The sequence below is a fragment of the Sceloporus undulatus genome, chromosome 6, assembly GCF_019175285.1.
Source record: "Sceloporus undulatus isolate JIND9_A2432 ecotype Alabama chromosome 6, SceUnd_v1.1, whole genome shotgun sequence".
In the NCBI taxonomy this organism is placed as follows: Eukaryota; Metazoa; Chordata; class Lepidosauria; order Squamata; family Phrynosomatidae; genus Sceloporus; species Sceloporus undulatus.
This window is the reverse complement of record NC_056527.1, coordinates 42699642-42717731: the sequence shown is the minus strand read 5'-3', so window position 1 is coordinate 42717731 and position 18090 is coordinate 42699642. Positions and strand designations below refer to the sequence as shown.

Below are 18090 nucleotides of genomic sequence, written 5' to 3'. Positions count from 1 at the left end.
GCCGCCCGGCCGTCAGCTGGTGCTATTTGCTGCTGTCGCTTTTGGCGCTCGGCCATCCAGAAACAAACCACTTGGATGACTACTAATAGTTATAGCCAGATGTACTACTACACACAAATCAGGGTCTCGGGACCTGGGGAGCTTCAATGAGTTCCTATTTTGTGAATCCCACTTTCCCGGGGAGCTTGCCCAATGGCAAGAGTCTTCTTTCCTGGGGCAGCTCCCCCTCTACCCAGGGGGCTACGAGGCCAGCTCTAAGGCACTTCCCGGGCTCCTATGGGGCCCGCAGCTTGCCGGACAAGACCTTTCCTCACCTTGCTTCTCCAAACAGTCCACCAAACGGTCATCGCCTGCAACCGGGCTTCCTATGACTATGGCGCCTCTTGCTTCTATGCAGAGAAGGACCTGGGTGGGGGAGCCCTCTTGCCTCCGGGGCAACCAAGCCAAGGGGCAACCACCTTGGACTACCTGCCCTGCTTTGCCAGCTCTGACCGCAGTACAAGCCCGAGAGCGGGCGGCCAAAGCCTAAGCGAGGAAGGCAGCGACCGGAAGTACTCCAGCCCTGTTTATCCCTGGATGCAAAGATGAACTCGTGTGCTGGTAACCATTGGGATGCTACCAAGGGTTGGGTGGGTGGGTGGAGTGGGGTGGGGATGGGGTGAGGGGGATGTAGGCTGGGGGGGTGAGGGGGGTCTTTGTGTGGGTGATGGCAGTGGGGATGGGGGGGAGAAGAGGAACATTATTATTATTATTATATTATATATTATTATTTATTATTATTGGAATGGAAACAAATGATACTTGCAAATGGGTAACCTGAGACTTGTCTCAGGTTGGGTTTTAGCCTCAGTTTTTGGGAGCTCTTCTGAAGAAGAACATGTTTTTTTTGGTGGGTTTTTTGCTATGTGGCCATGTCTAGAAGAGTTAATTCTGACGTTTTGCCAGCATCTACTGGCGACAACGTCAGAAAACTCTTCTAGACATGGCACACAGCCCAAAAAACCCACCCACCCACCCACCCACAACACACACACAACCACAAACCTATGGATGCCTGCCATGAAAGCCTTCGACTTCCTAAGATGACATGGTTTTGGGGAAACCATTCGGGGAGGGGGGGCTGTGGGCCATTTAGCAAATGCAAAATAAAACAAAACAAAAAACCCACCAAATAGTGATCCCTTATTGGCCAACCCAAGTGCACAATAACACATTGCAAGCTTGATTGCATGGCTTGGGTTGTGTTGTTGTGTGTGTTTTAAAAAATTGCCTCTTAGCAGGTAAAAGGTTGCAGTTCCTAAGAAAGTAAGCAAGTTCCAGGAACTTAAATAAGAGTTACTTCCAACGTGAAAAATTTTTTAGTCAGTGGATGTTTTAAAAATGCACAGCAACAACAAATGCACAAATAGATTCCTCCTTCCTTGAGACTCAAAGACTGATGTAAAGGAATATAGCCTCTGCATCGACTACTCAGTGTGTTTGTGAGACAGAGACTCTCTCTCTCTCTCTCTCTCCCTTCACTCACTTAGTGTGTAAGTATAGCTATTGAATGCACGTTTTCCAGTACCGCAGACACAAATCATCTCCTAGGGACAGTAGGGACGGAAAGAGAGGAGACTTGATCAATGGCCAAGCTCCCATTGATTTCATTGCGCCAAAAATGTTATCCTTTGTCTTTCTTAAAGTGGAGGTTTACAGTAGAGAAGGAAGCCGTCCAGTTTTAGCCTCCAGTAGCATTCACACCTCATTTTAATAAATAAATAAATAAATAAATAAATATAAACCTTCCTTCCATCAGGATGGGCTTTTTAAAAAAAAGCCCCCCTCCCTTTTATAGTCAGTGCAAGATTTTGGAATGAGCTCCATGTTTTAAGGATGCATTGTGAGGTTTTGGGGATTTTAAAAAATTCCTATGATTATATACTTAGATTTTAAGGCTGTGACCCTCTCCAAACCAACAGCAGTAGCAACAAAAATCTACTTCCATGGAAACAGGTTTTATTGAAGCCAAGGGAACCAGCAAATAAATATGCTTAGAATCTAATGTCAATTTTCTGAACTCAGATTCCTCATTATATCAGGGACACGATCCCAGCCAAAGTTAAGTCCTTTCAAACCCCACTTATTTTAAGCAGTTTTAAGTCAAGCGATGTGCATGGCTGTTTTTTCCTTCTGAAAAGCAATGGGGCTTCAGAGTGCTTAACTTTGGCCAGATCATGCCCAGTTATAATAGGTTTTTGTGGGTGCCACACAAAGAGGTGAAAAGTAGCACACATGGCCGTGTGTATGTGCCTGTTTGTGCAGAATGGGAAGTGTAGAACTGTGTAGAATTCAAGGTTTGAGCATGATAAGGGGTCTGCCTAATTTAATATATGGTTCACCAGATTCTGCTACCAGATTATAATCTGATTATTATTGAGAAATATTTAATTTGGGAAATTAGGGTCACTAGACATTATATATCCTATGTAAGGAGGTGGGTGAACAAACAAAGGGAACAGGTCTCCAAGCTGTTATCTGGGTTCTTTATATTAAGTATTAAGGCCTGCTCATACTGAGACCATATTGTCTTTGCTTTCCATAGGTACAATATATGGATCCCACGGGAGACGGGGCAGACAGACCTACACCAGATACCAAACCTTAGAATTAGAGAAGGAATTCCATTACAACCGATACTTAACCAGGAGGCGACGGATTGAGATCGCAAACGCCCTCTGCCTTACTGAACGACAGATTAAGATCTGGTTCCAAAACAGGCGGATGAAGTGGAAAAAAGAAAGCAAATTGATCAATTCCACCCAACCCGGCGAAGAAGAATCAGAGGAAAAGCCAGGGGAGTAAAAATAATGCTTAATAAAAGTCACCCACCTCTTTCGTTAGGAGTTTCCCACCCCTTTTCGTATGCCTCCTGGTTATATTCTTCCTTCCAGTAAAACCCTTTAGATTGCCATTATTATATTATTATTATTATTATTATTATTATTATTATTAGCCTGAGGGCTTTTAAATGCTTGATTAAAATATATGCCTATTTATCTCTCTCTGTATATATATATATATATATATATATATTTGCAGTTAACTGTGATTTTCTTTTGGTCCATAGAATTATTGACTGTAAAAGTGCTTGATGTACATAGTCGGGTCTTCTAAGTATAGGCTGGGATGTTTGAAGTCTAGATTTTTTTAAACACAGAAATAAGGTCGATCTCCAACATCGATGTCTCTTTGAAAGCCCCCAGTTGGAAGGTACGGCTTCCAGATACACATAAAAGGCCAGTAACTTCAAAGGAAAACCTCCACCTCCTTTCTAGATTCCTCCAGCTTTCTTATTTATGTCTCTGCTGCTAAGTCGGGATAGATGGGTGCTTATTGTTCACCTCCTTTTCATCCCAGACCAGATCCCATTTATTCCCAAATATTTCAGCTGATTTCGAGGGGACTTATTTAAATCAGTCGCCGTCATGGCAACTTTAAGGCACTAAAATGTTAAGGATTGGGGGTAGGGGGTATTTTAAATATATGATTTTAAATATATAATTAGGGACAAAAATATAATTAGGGAGTGGGTTCTTCCCAACCCTCCCCCAAATTAAAAAAAAAAAAAAAAAGGGAAGGGAAGGGGAAATTTCACCATGGAGATATAATCTTTATTTTGTTTGGCTGTTTAAAGAGAATTTGAAGAGAGGTTGGCCATTTACTGGGAATATTGCAAAGTATTTGGAAATTGGAAGGAGGTATATTTCCAGGCAGGCAGTGAATAAGAGTCTAGATTTTGTTTTTTACTTTTTACGGAGTTATAAAGGTTTTCTCTGTACATTGTTAAATTCTTAGCCAGCCACAATGCTTTTAAAAATCTAAGGTAGTAATGCAGCCATTAGTGTCGGTTGTGTGATAAAAAGGGACGAGAAGACCGCATGGTGTGTGCTTTATCCCCACCGTACAGTGCAAACCTATGTTCGTATACACATATAGGTGTCCGCTATGTATATGTACATGATGTATATGTATATATGGAAACATGGAAAAACCTTTTATTGATGCTATGAAAACTTGACCACTAGGGCGATGGCTCTGAGTGTTAATAAAAGCGAAAGAGTGACTATTCTCATCGTCCAAAAAGATGATTGCCACCTCAAATCTGGGCAAACAAAAGGGTAGAGAAGATATCCTGGTGCCCCGCATAAAATGATAACTGGATTTAAAAAACAAAACAAGACAAAACAAAACAAAAACTGACTAATACTGAAAATCTCAATGGGACAAGAAATTTGAAATCGGTACTGGTTTTAAATACTTGCACGGTATTTTAAACGTCTGGGAAAATAAATGCCACAGCAATTGTGCCTAGAATGGATAGGATTTAATTCTCTCCACTGGTTTAAAGAATCATTAGCTTTCTCCCTCATCTCAAGAAACCTTCCCCCCATATATATATATATTATTTTTCCTTTCTGGTTTATTTTTAAAGGACAAAATAATAATAATAATTTTTATAAAGAGAAAAAAAATCAGATTTTTTTCCTTCCTCCTCCCCAACAATTGTTAAGAGTGACTATTTTCTTGCTGGTTTTCTGATGGGGAGCCTCGATAGCCCTTCACAATTGCTACCTACTTAATGGAACTGTGAGAGAGATGCCATAATTTTTGCCATAATGGGCTGTAACCTCGATTCGACCCCGGCGGCGGCAGCGGCGGCTCTCTTGCCGCAGCAGCATCCCTGGGTCGGGCGGCGTGCAGTAGTTCCCGATGGCCTCCAGAGGGTGGCGCTCGAGGCCGGCTGACACTCGGGAGCTGGGGCCGGGGGCGCGCATGGTTGGGCGGGAACGCGCCTCCTCATCCCCCCCTTTCCCCCCATCCCTCCTGCATCCACCCAGCTCCCCCCTCCCTCTCTTTCTAGTGCACGAGTTTACCTCTAGAGGTCATCAGGCAGGATTTACGACTGGACAACAAAAGCACGTGACACGAAGCCGTACCCCCATATTTGGGTGCCTACGTAGGAGGGAACCGAGTACATGTCCCAGTCATTTCCATAATTCATCATAAATTGTGCAAAGGGTGCTTATAGACGCACCAAAAAACGAAGCAACAGAGCCACAAATCAAAAGAAAAAAAGCCCCCCGATTCTTCCTCTCTTCCAAAAAATAAAAAAAAAAAGAAGAAAGGAAAGAAAGGGGGGAAAACCCACCCTTCTCCCCAATCCTCCCCCCCAAAAAACCCAAACCAACAACAACAACCAACCAACCAACAACAAATGAGCTCCTATTTTGTAAACTCCTTTTGCGGTCGCTATCCCAATGGCCCGGACTACCCGTTACACAATTATGGAGATCCTAGTGCCGTGAGCGAGCAATTCAGGGACTCGGCTGGCATGCATTCCGGCAGGTACGGCGGCGGAGGAGGCTACGGCTACAATGGCATGGATCTCAGCGTCGGCCGCTCGGCTTCCAGCCACTTTGGAGGAACAGCAGCAGCAGGAGCAGCAACAACAGCATCAGGAGCAGGACCAGGAGCAGCAACGGGGCCCGCCGAGAGGGTCCGCGGGAGCTACAGCACCACCAGCCCCGAGGCCAGGTATGCCAACCGGGCAGCAGCCGCGACAGCCACCCACTCGCCTCACTCGCCCGACCCTCTGCCCTGCGTCGCCTCCTCGCCCGTGAAAAACCCCACCGGCGCTTCCTCCACTTCCAGCAACACCAACACCACCACCAGTACCACCAGCAACACCAGCAGCAGCGGAGGACCCTGCCCTGGCAACCCTCACCTAGGCAGAGAAGGGCTAGTGGGCACCTCGCCTGGCATCACTGAAGAGGACCCTCCGGCCGGCAGCGAGCAAGCCGGCTCCCAAGCGAACGACCAAAGCCCAGCCCAGCCGCAACCTCCACAGCCCCAGATCTACCCCTGGATGAGAAAGCTCCACATAAGCCATGGTAAAAAAGCATGCCCAGATTAACCGAGAAAGCCGCCGGTCGGTCTGTCTGACTGTCTTGAATGTAGCTCTGAATGGAGAAAGAGAGAATGAGATGGGAGGGAATGGGGTGGGTGTCTGCATTTTGTGTGGATAGACACCCAGGCTTTGGTCTAGACGCAACACATTTGGCTTGCAAAATTGAAAGCTCAAGTTTATCCTCAGCTCAATCTCTCCCCCCCCCCCTCTTTTAAAACGCCTTCTCCCACGCCTCTCCTTCTCTTTCTCTCTCGGAAAGAATGTGCTATGTGTGTGTGAAAGTGTGTGTGTGTGGGGGGGTGTCGTTGTTTGTGCATGGGGTCTATCCTGGGGAAAGTTACTGACCCTCGTGGAAAGGGCTCTGTGAGGCTGAAGGCAAGTGGGAGATCAGAGTAAAGTGAGGGAGCTACTGCTTCCAAGAACTCTCCTAACTAACTCTCCAGAACTGTGAGGTGTCATTGAAATGGTGGGTACGGAGGGGAGACACACACACACACAGAGAGAGGGACTGAGAAGAGAGAAAGATCTTGAATAGTATGTGTCAGCCTCTGTAATTTATGACGAGGACCGTCCAGTGAAAAACACCGTTACTAATTATATCAAAAAAGAAGTTGAGCAAATTGTGTGTGTGTGGAGCGGGGAGGGAGAATTTCTTTGGGAGGGAAGGAAGTCGAGGAGAAAAACTTGCAAGGAGAGAGACTTGGTTGTGGGGGGGGGGGGGGGGAAAAAAAAAGGCGGCGGACCCGCAATCTTGGACGCCTTTCCTATTGCAATTAAAAGCCCTGCCTCCCAATCAAATGAAATTTAATTGGGGGGGGGGGGGGTGGGATGGTGGGAGTGGGACTTTGTCAAGGCTGTGTATCCCCCCACCCTTATCCTCTTAAGTGGGATCAAAAACTTTATACCAAGCCTAAGAGGAAGTGAAGGCTCTTTTTGACCCAAGAAGGGATAGTTAAAGATGAAGGCTCGAGAGGTAGAGGAGCTACATCGTTGCCTTTTCCTCGAAGCCCACTAACCTTTGGCTAAGAGAGTGAAAAAGAGCTAAGGCTGGGTGGGAGACAATTGGGAAATGCACAGGGCTGGAAATCATTTAAGGAAAGGGAAAGAGAAGGAAGAGGGAGGTGAGGAGAAGAAGAAGGTACTTGTTGAGCCTTTCTCCCAACTTGAGAGCGCAAGGAAGAGTAGGAAAGAGGATAGTGAGAGAGAAAGGGGAAAAGGTAGACTGTGGTGGTGCTGGTAGTAGTCATCCCCCTTTGCCACCCGTCTAACCGTCTTCCCCTTTATTCTTCTTCTTCTTCTTCTTATCATTCTTCTTCTTATTTCTGGTTGCAGACAACATAGGGGGTCCGGAAGGGAAAAGGGCTCGGACTGCTTACACCCGCTACCAGACGCTGGAGCTGGAGAAAGAGTTTCACTTCAATAGATACCTGACCCGCAGGAGGAGGATTGAAATAGCACATGCTCTTTGCCTCTCAGAGAGACAGATCAAGATCTGGTTCCAAAACAGGCGCATGAAATGGAAAAAGGATAACAAGCTGAAGAGCATGAGCATGGCAGCCGCAGGAGGAGCCTTTCGGCCCTGAAGAGGAAACCCCAACCCTGCTCCTTCCTTCCTTCCTTCTTCCCAGGAAACCAACACCAACACCAACACCATCACAACAACAACAACAACAACAAAACACAAAAAATCCCAGAAACAAGTACTGAGCAGTATTATATGAGCTGACTCTGCGTGGAATGTCAGTTGTCTGTCTGTCTGTCTCTCTCTCTGCCTTCCTCTCTCTCTTCCTCGCCTTCTCTCTTCCTCTCTCCCTTTCTTCCTCTCTTTCTGCCTTTCTCCAACTTCCCTGGGAGAAGGGAAGACGCTCTCTAGTATTACATCTTTCAATCATGAGCCTGTTTTAATTGAGCGCGTGCTTAGTAGATCTGCTTCTTTGTCTTGAATGGCTTTGTCTTGAAGAAGAAGAAGAAATAATAATAGTAATAATAATAATATGTAGATGTTTTAACTTATTTATATGAAGCCAGTGGTGTTACTTGAAGTAACTGTAAAAAAAAAAAGGAGGAGGGGGGAGACTACACACACACACACACATTCACATACATACACACACACACAACCCAGTAAGGGAGTGCGATCGTCTCCCTCCCTCCTTCCTTCTTTTCCTCCCTCCCTCCTTCTCTCCTTCTCCCCTGTCCGTTTTTAACCCCCATGTTTCTCTCTGTGTTGCACTCGCTGTGTGCTTAAATGTGCATGTTGTGTTCAAAAGAAAAAGAGAAAAGGAAAAAAGTGTCGATGTCTGTATAGCTCCAAGCTGTGGCCAAGATTTCCCAATCAAAAAAACTACCTATATCTTAATCCCTGTTGTCATTAATGGCTGTTGTAGAGGTTTAAAAAAGCTATGAAATACAAACCGGAACGTGTCCTAACGTGTAGTGAATAGTGAATCTGTGACGAAAACTGTGATTCCAGACAGTATGTCCTTGCTGTGCCTTTGTATATGACTCTTTTTGCACGAACTCTTTAAAAAAAGAAAAAGTGGCTTTTTATTATTATTATTATTATTAAGTGCAGCTTCAGTAACGTATAGGGTGTTTTCTTTTCTTTCTTTGCCTCCTTCCTTTCTTTCACTCTCTCTTGTGGACAAAGTTACGAATAAGAGTCAAAGTCTGGCTGTCTGAGCAAAAAAAATGTGGTCGGCTTTTTAAAAAATGTTTTTTTTTAAAGAAAAAACTGACTGGAAAAAAAATAAACTTTCTATTGTAAGTTTCCCCCCTTTCCCCCCTTTCTTTCTGCCCCCCATCCTCTTTTCCTTTTGAAGGTGATCTGGTTGGGTACCCTAAAGTATCGTAATATTGCCTCCTTAATCTCTTTCACTGGACCAAAGTTGGAGAAGAAACTAACCTTTCCCCAACTAACTGGGTCAGAATTGCAATACGTTCCTCTGAGTTACGGAGTTGTTCTTAGTACAGAAGGTTGTGGGACCTTTTTGAGGAAGGGAAAGAGTTCCAACATACCTCTCTTCCACATGGGGAAAAGAAAAAGAAACCCTGTGTCCTTCAACAACAATATCATCTCTAAGTTTTAATTTTCTCTAGGTTTATCCTTGCAAACTAAATAGACATAGCGCTGCTGGGGCAAGGTCTGGAGAGACTCTAGACATCACCCAACCTGAGACCAAACACCTACTTTTCTCCCCATACACTCTTTAAAAAGATACTGAGGAAGGTTTCCTTTCAGACATAAAATTAAAACAACTATTTGTTTGTTTGCTTGTTTTGCCGCATCAAGTCTCGCTAGAAATGTAGCTGTGTTACTTACCTCCCTTGGGCTCGAATGGTTAAGGCTCCTGAGCTTCTAAGAGTAACTAAAGATCTGCACATTTACAGATGGGTTACACTGATGTCTTCCTTTAAAAAGTTATAAAACAGTAAACTTTTATAAGCCCTAGTTCCGGCTACTATATGACATTTGGGTGCCAAATGAATAGGGTTTTGTCTATGAATTAGATCGTAAAATCATCCATAGCACAGACAGATAGGCTCACTGGCTATAAAAAGTCACGTGGTGCCATTAAAGTAAGTTTTATGGTTTTGGGGAGTTGTCATCCAACATTATATCCCACATAACATATAATCACACTGACGCTGGACTTCATTTGACTCTTTTGCAGGCTACGTGTGCCTCCTGGTCATTCAAATTATCAGGTTTAGGTACAGAAGTATCTGTTCCCCCCCAAGTTCTCAATTACTCTGTGAAACAAAAATATATATGGCGAGAGCAAGTTAAGGTAAGTTTTTGTTTGTTTGTGCACAAGTAGTTGTTTAAAGTTTCTTTGTAGGATGGAGAAGGCAGCTGTCGCTAGCTTGGTCCAAGTTGGTTGAGCCACAAGAGCGATGATTCTCATTCTTTTTAGAGGAGTAGATTTGGAAAGGAGGGAAGTGTTTCCTCCTACCTTTTAAACTATAAATTTCCAGCATTTATGGTGATATATATATATATATATATATCCATGTAAACCACAATAAGAAGCTTTGGCAGAGATGGATTTTGAGGCCTAGCTTTCACAAGGTTGACTGTGGCGAAATGATAATAACTTCCGTTGCTCCAATAACTTTTCATTTGCCAGTGATTGTGTTTTTCGAGGGGCAGAGGCAATTGCAAAACAGAACAAACCCTTAGATCCAGCTGTATGTTATCCGAAGAATGGGCATCCCACACTTTCCGGGGCATTGGATTTAGCAGTGATTTCCAACTGAGTGAAGTTGATAAGAAGGAAGGCTCTCCATGTTTGCCCTTAGGAGCCTTCAAAACCTCTCTCTCTTCCAAAAAGTAGCCATTTGTACTTCTGAGTGTGTAGGTGTTTTATAATGTATGCAACATGCGCAAGGATTTTATTGTAAACTCTCTCTTACACCCAAACTGTATTTTCCTTTGGTTGTTTCTTCTCTCCCATCACCGCCCAGCAAGCCAATTGGCCTCAAACGTTTTTGTATCAGGAGATTCTACATTATCATCAGAGTGCTTGAAATTACAAAAGGCAGTCTAGGTTTATAGGCGATAGTAAATAACCCTATTTATACGGATATCTTTTCTTCCCCCTCTTTTTTAAACTGGCTGGCAATTGCAGGGTAGGCCCCAGCTGCCTGTTTATTTCCAACATTCCTCTTTATTTAAGTAGACTCTTCTCACTAGAGTGTGATTACTCAGCAATAAACTTTATGGCCGGATTTAACTTTAAGTCTTTGAATTTCCAGAGTTGAAAGGAAGGGTGAAAGAGTAAGAGCATCTCCTTTTTTGTTTTCCGCTGGGCTTCTTTCTTTCTTTCTTTCTTTCTTTCTTTGTAGTGTCTGATCTTGGAAAAAATTTACTCACAGCAGCTTTCCTTGTCTTTGGAGCCTATAGGCACTTTTCATTAAAAAGCATGTAGGTGAATAAAGATTGGCAAGATCAAACCCAATGCTTTTCAAAGAAAGAATATTTATCTGTCTAGTGCACTGTTTATCAAATACGTTGAAGTGACCCAATAAAATGCATTAGAGTTTAAAGAAATTCAATTCTTTATCTTTTTAAAATAAGAATTCAAATGTTAGCTTGTAGATTCTATCTCACTGTAATATTTGAGGTTTGGGTCCCAAAAGAAAAGGCTTTCTGTCATTTGAAAGTGTGAGGGTCAATTTGGGTGCTGGGTTTTGTTTCCTTCTAACATTTTTCTCGCTTAAGGTGCAATAGTACACCCAGTTCTGTGGGAATTAGTCCCATTGAATTCAACAGAAGTTACATTTGGGAAGATATGTACTACTATAGATAAATCCCCAATGGTTTCTGGCAATACAATAAGCTCTTACATTTATTCTAGTTGTACTTAGAAAGAGATTAGCTGATAACAGAGACCTTTCCTTACATTGTAGGTGTGTTGGCAGATATGGAAACCTGAAGCATTTCCTAGTGCTTCATTGCAATTTTAGTGTGTGTATTTAACAGGTCCTAAATACATTTCTCTGAATATTGAAATAAACACTGGGCATGCAATACATAGGTTTTATTTGGAAGTGGGATTCATTTTAATCAGGTTTTATATATTAGCTCCATACTTATACATTACAATTACTCCTATGAAACCTAATACTGAGAGAGGAGGGGTTGGATCATTTTAATAGTGGTTACATTTCAATAGTTAATATACATTTCAATAGTTAATAGTTAATATACTGTGTTTGAAACCCAGGGAACCAGAATGATATTTACAGAAGCATTCGGAGTAGAAACAGAACTCTGCACACTCTTTATGTCCCTTGCTAGTTCCTCAAGCAAATGAAAAACGTTAACAACTCTGTATGTTTATGGAAGTAAAATAACTGATTTAAAAAGTAATCTACAGCCTAAAAGGGTAGGCTATTAAAGGCACCTCCTAGTTCTAGATACAGTGCAGCTATTCTGAATTCTACGTCTCTTAAAAAGTAAGTCCTTTTAGAATCAGAGGGGAATTCTCCCAAAGGAAATATCATGAAAGTTGTGGTGTAAAACTGCTTCCTCTTAAATGAGCTGGACTTCAGCTTAACTTCAAGGTCCTCTCGAAAAAGGGGCGGCTGGATGAGAGTAGTTGAGATTCCCTTGCTTTGAGTGGGAAGGTTTAAAGTCCTTATGTAGGCATCTACAGTATGTGGAAGAAGGTTCTCCCAAAGCAGTTGGATCCAGTTCTAAAATAAATATTTCCAAGGAGCAAAAAAAGGGGGATCCTGGCTTCATTTGAGTCCAATTTCTTAACTTGGGTCATCATAGAGATCCACCTACCCATCCAGCAATTTAATGTCTAACTGAACGGACAGAAGGGATAATTTAACAGAGAGAGGAGAACAGAGAAATACATACAGTTTTATAAAGAAAGTCACCAATGGGTCTACTATAGGCTATCCATGTCTACTCAGGAGTCAATAAGTTCAATGAGACTTGTAACTAAGTGTATAGTCCAACTTTCAGCCTCTGTTGTAATATTCACATTACAATGTATACCAAAACAAAACTACTCAAGCCCAAAGGGAAATTTCTGAGACTTAAGGATAAAGGCTTCCTTCACCTAATCCCAACCCCATGCTATTATTATTATTATTATTATTAAATATGCCTAATTTTCAAACAGTGGTTAACTCAGGCAAACAGTAAACAGAGAAGCCACTGATTATTCCATTAAGTAACAGAACAATAACCTTCTTTTTAAAAACGATGTCGTGTTTATTATCTTACGACAAGTATATCTCGTGGTGAGAATGACTGTTTCTAACCACTGTGTTTGCTCTCCTTAAGGGGCCTGTGCTTCGCTTTGCTTAAATGATCGTCAGTGGTCTTTTGAGTACTGAAAAGGCTTCGCTGCCCCATCTTATAACATAGACAAGTGTTTGTGTATATAGCAAGGAAGTTGAACCTCTTCACTTTCTTGAAAGCGAAAGATGGGCTTTGGAAGAGTCACATGATAGCTAGGTTTGTAGGCGCCCTTCCCCACAAAGCATGATGGGAAAATTATTAAGTCTCATTGTGCAAAATAATGAATTCTTTTTCCCTGATGAGAGTGGGATTGCTGGCATTTCCCACCTTAATTTATACAACTTGGAGCACCACATTTTTACATCGAGAGATGGCTGGATTAGATCTTTCTCTGTCTTTCCACCTTCACTTAAAAGGAAGAGTTTCTCCTCCTTTTCTATATCATCTGCTTTCTCCTCCTTTTCTATATCATCTGCATTTATAATTAACTCTGGTCACAAAACATCTACAGTATTTTTATAGACAAAAACAACAACACTTGTCTGGGATGCCCCCTTAAACAGGACGTCTCTGTGACCACAGGGCTATGTCTTTGTCACCTACAGAGATGGCAAACAATATAGTATGCTGACAGAGAAAAAACCACAATGTTTTACAAAGCGGTCCCTTTCTTCCAGGAAGAACATATGGACTCTGTCCCTTGCTCCCCTGCTCCCCTCCCATCCCCACCCAGCTATTCCGAGATGGCTTTTCAATAATAATAATAATATTTGTTATGAGGGTTATTGGGCAATTATTGCAGTTTTGTGAAACAGTCCTTGCTGGAGGTGAAGTCTGTCTCTGGGTAATAAATGGGAGCCTGTGCAGTTCATTGCCAGGTTAAGTAAATGCAAGGAACTAAGATAAATCTGCACACTCTAGGACTCGCCAGCAGAGCTCGCTTTAGACCAAGTTCACAGCCAGCTCGCTTTTCCCTGAGCAAGGTTTAGCACCCTGGTTGAATCTTTTGCTTTATTAAAATAATAATGATAATAATAATAATAATAATAATAATAATAATAATCACTATAGTAACCATAACCATAGCAAAATAGCCCATTATCAGCAGTATCTAAGTTGGACAAATACCCCTACTCCACACTCAGGACTTACCCACCTGCCATGGACTCCTTTCAGTTTAATCCAGTTTCTCCAACGCTGGTGGCGACTAGATTTGTTTGCAAACTGGTTTTTAGGATTCGCTTACAAGGTTGGACTTTGGGTGTTGTTGTTGTTGTTGTTGGGTTTTGTGTGTGTGTGTGTGTTGTGTGGCTTGATCCTTCCTTTCCCTCCCTTTAAAAATCCACATTCCTTTCTAATCTCAGGGAAGGAAGGGGGGGGGGAATAAAGCTAAAGGGGAAACAGCAAAGCTATGGAAACAAACCTAGGAGGCAGCGTCCTGTAAGGAGATGCGTGGCTTTTGTGTATCTTTGTGTTTAGGGCGTAACAACTCCAGGTCAAAAAGTTGAGGGTCAAAAGTTTACGTTTCGCACCACTCTCAGTCATGCGCCCAGACAGAGCTGGATGTCAATGTTATAGCCAAGATCTTGACTATCAGCACAAAAGATAAAATGGCTTTGAGCTAGGCGTGCATCATTGGCATGGACTCCAGGTGAACTCTAGTGGTTGAATGACCTCAATTACCGAGGGAAGGAGAGGAAAATTCCTCTTTTTCTGAGGGTAATACACGTTGTATTTCATCTTGAATTATCAACCGCCTTTTCCTCCCTGGCTATCGCTGGCTGGTGGCAGATGGATCAGGTGGACATGGGTTTCAGTCTCAACTGCCCACCTCCCAATACAAAAAGCTGGCACACACATAGATATAAAACACTACTTCAAAGGCGCTGCGCAATCCTATTAGAGTCATTCTCAAATTTCCCTTTGATTGTCATCATTCTGAGTCTCACTCCAATAAAGCGGACTGTAGTCCAGAATAGAATTACTATTAATTAATTAATAACTAAATATACAACTATGGACCATCTATATGGTTCTTTGAGGGCTTACAAGACTCTCTCTTTTTTTTTCTCCAACCTTCTTCGCAGTCCTTAAAAGTCCCCAATGACTTTCCAGCCCCTTTTTGGTTAACAGGATGCCCACACTTTTGTAAAAATATTAGAAAGCAGGTATAAGATCGTGATCACATTATAAACAGCAAGGCAAAATTAAATAAAACCATTGGTGGTTTTCCTTTGCGTGGATCTGCGGAGGTGAATGCTCTGTGCAAATTATACTGGAGACAACAATATAACTTTGTACATGTTTTTAAAACTGAATCATTTAATTGTATTTTAGGGGTAGGTGGGATACTGGGATATGGGAGTGTTTGTTTTAATGTGTTAACTGCCCCCGGTTGTGTCACACACAGAGAGGTGGGATATAAATAATTCATTAGTATTAGTATTATTTAATAAGGAATAAGAGGTCTTATCTTCAGCGTTTGGGCTACTATATTTTAGAATCAAAGGAGTACTCTTCCACACGTCTTTCCTTGCTTCCTTCCTGTTATTTCAGTTAGAGAAATAGTTATTTCTAGGAATTTTATTTCTAGGAATTAGGACTATTTACTTCCAGGAAACAGGAATTTATTTATGCATAAACAAGGACCAGTAGGGTTATTTTAATCGAAGTTACTCCCCTTATGTTACCCTTAGTTACAAAGTTACTCGCCTTATGGCTCTAAAAGAGACACAGAATTCTGCATTTCTGCAAGTGACTGTTTTAGTCCTAGGAAATGCAGAATATGTCAGAGATTGCATTGCTGTACGTTTCTTTCTTAGAGTAAGAATGATTGGACTCAGTGGGGCTTTCTTCCGAGGAGACACACATCCATTGCAGGGCAGATGGGTAAGCCCTAAGCTAAGATATAGTTCCACTGAGAAAGAGTTAATAAAATACTACAGGAAGGGAAGAGATAAGTAATATTATTTTTTAAAAAAACCCACACTTTTATTAGTGGTTATAAATGTATGGATACATAGAATATCTCAATCTGTTTAACTAGAAATTATTTTAGACATGTGATAGGAAATTCCAGATACACTGAGTTGGTGAGTTAAAAAAAATATTTATTTTGCTTGCACACCGATTTAATTTTGGAGCATCTAAATCTCCTTTCCAAATTTGCATTGAGCTACATTGGGAACGTACTCACACAATGAGAGGAGAAACAAGTCACCCTCCAATATAGACAACACATGTCATCTATACCGCTATAAAGCCAACATGACACCCTTTCCAGTATTGCATTACTTCTCTAGAAAGAATCCTATAGATCTCTGCTCTGATATAAGACCTTCTGAGTTCAACGTGACTTTCTTCTAGGTAAGAGTGTAGGGGACCACAGCCCAAATTGCATGAAACATCATATTGAGATGAAAATACTGTGTAATACACAGAGAGGCAGGAACACTGTTTTTGAAAACGTAATTTTAATTCCTCCTTGCCTTAAAAATTGGGCGTTTTTGGGTGTTTTTATATTTTTTGGATGTTTTATAGTATGTTGATATTTTGAAGTTTGATATTTTAATCATAGTTTAAATAATCTCTGTTAAAGGCACCAGAGAGGCGTTGTCGGTTTATACCTCTTGCCCCAATGATCTCCTTAATCCATATTACTTCCCTCAAATGTTGAAGGGGGTGGAGGATTTTTTTAAAGTGCTGCAGATTTTCACAAAGGGGTTCAAAGGTTGCCTTCTCTTGTTTTCAATTTTTAAACCCATTAAAAAAAAAACACACACACATGGTTGGCTTTGCTACTTTCAGCCTAGACATCCCACACTCTTTATATGCGTGTGTGCCTCTGTGCAAACATTGGACACAAGTGTGTATCCCTAGATCCTACCCTTAGCACAACACAAAGCCCTCTCCAACTTGGCGGAAGGTAAAGGGTCTCTAATTTCTCAGTTTCTAATTCCAATCTCTCCTGTTCATTCCCTTCTTTTAAAAGGTGTCTATCCCATTCCTGGAAAAACGGGTCCTCCTTAAAGACCAATGGTCATAAAATAGAACCTAAAGACTCAGGGCTTTGTGAAACAAATAGACAACACACACAACACAGCATCCCTCTCATTGTGCCAAGAGTCAGCTGTGTCATCTTGGCCTCCTTGGGAACTGGATCCAAGTTCCTTCTTGCAGCCTTTTCTGATTCCACTCATTTCATAACATTTACATTCCTCTCCTTCTCTCCCGCTACTCTTTGAAAAGGGATTTTTTCCTTGCTTACGATGAAGTGACCTGATCAAACCTTTGCCTCTTTGCTATCTCTTTTCTTAAATAAAAGGACACTGTTAAAGACCCCTAAAAAACCGCCTAAGTCCAAGGCCGAGGTGAACTTCAGGTCAACACGTCTAACAAATATGAAAATGTCGCTGGGTGAAGGGCACGCCTTGTTATTTAACAAAGACTGTCAATGTGTGAGATTAATAAGAAACAAAATGCGGCCGGTGTCACTTTTCGGTCACTTTGGAAACTCTGGGGCAGGGTTGCATTCAAGAGCGGGGGAAAGCTGGGTTAAATATATTCAAAATGCTCCAAACAACATTCAGGCCGGGTTGTCCGGGTGCCTCTTTCCTCCCCACATCTCTCCTCCCGACTCCATCCTTTTCTCTCTCCCTCTCGGTCCTCCGGGCGCGTGGGCAAGTTGAAAAGTTTAATGACATAGACTGCATATCAATTTAGAGGACTGTGAGATACAGACATATATATATATATATGGGGGGGACACGACTAAATAACGACATTGTCCCCCCAAAATAAGAACTCTGCCCCCCATTGAAACTTTCCATCATTTCTAGTATGGCAGGGAAAGAGAGAGACGTTGAAAGTCGCTCACAACTAGAATTATTTCATTTTCTTTCTTAGCATAATAAGTTTGCCTGCTTCTTTTTCTTGGGATGCTTCTATTTCTAGATGCCCAAGTGACATTTGAAGTTACTGAAGTGCTAGCAATTTATTGACCGGAGGACAATTTCATGGGAGGAAGCAGAGTTATTATTGCCCTCATTTTATTCCCTGTGCCAGAGCTACACTTATATATTTGTATTCTTGTAGGGGTTATGTGTGTGTGTGTTTATTATATATGTGTGTATCTATACATATATGCTACGCACACCTATGTGTGTGTATGCAGTGAGTATGTGCTTAAAATGTGAGCACTTAAAAATATATACATATGCATAATATATATGTATGTATGTATGTATAATAAAAAACATACACACTTATATATATTTATATGTGAGTGTGTGTGTATATTTATTATTATATACATATACATATAATACATATACATATAATAATAAACACACACATGCTTATATATAAATATAAAGAG

The 18090-nt window shown here is 41.8% G+C and overlaps 2 protein-coding genes across 2 annotated transcripts; both read left to right on the top strand.

The window, feature by feature from the left end:
• The first annotated feature begins 146 nt into the window (after window positions 1-146).
• HOXA6 (homeobox A6) lies at window positions 147-2865 on the top strand. The gene is given in 7 exon segments (XM_042471184.1): window positions 147-197; window positions 200-250; window positions 252-306; window positions 309-334; window positions 337-580; window positions 583-600; window positions 2585-2865. Coding segments are annotated over 7 exon segments (705 nt in total). The 3' UTR covers window positions 2845-2865.
• Window positions 2866-3245: 380 nt separating this feature from the next.
• Window positions 3246-8046, top strand: HOXA5 (homeobox A5). Its single transcript, XM_042471180.1, has 2 exons — window positions 3246-5933; window positions 7283-8046. Exons 1-2 carry the CDS (start codon window positions 5258-5260, stop codon window positions 7531-7533), a joined length of 927 nt encoding a protein of 308 aa, XP_042327114.1. The 5' UTR covers window positions 3246-5257; the 3' UTR covers window positions 7534-8046.
• The last annotated feature ends 10044 nt before the right edge of the window (window positions 8047-18090 follow it).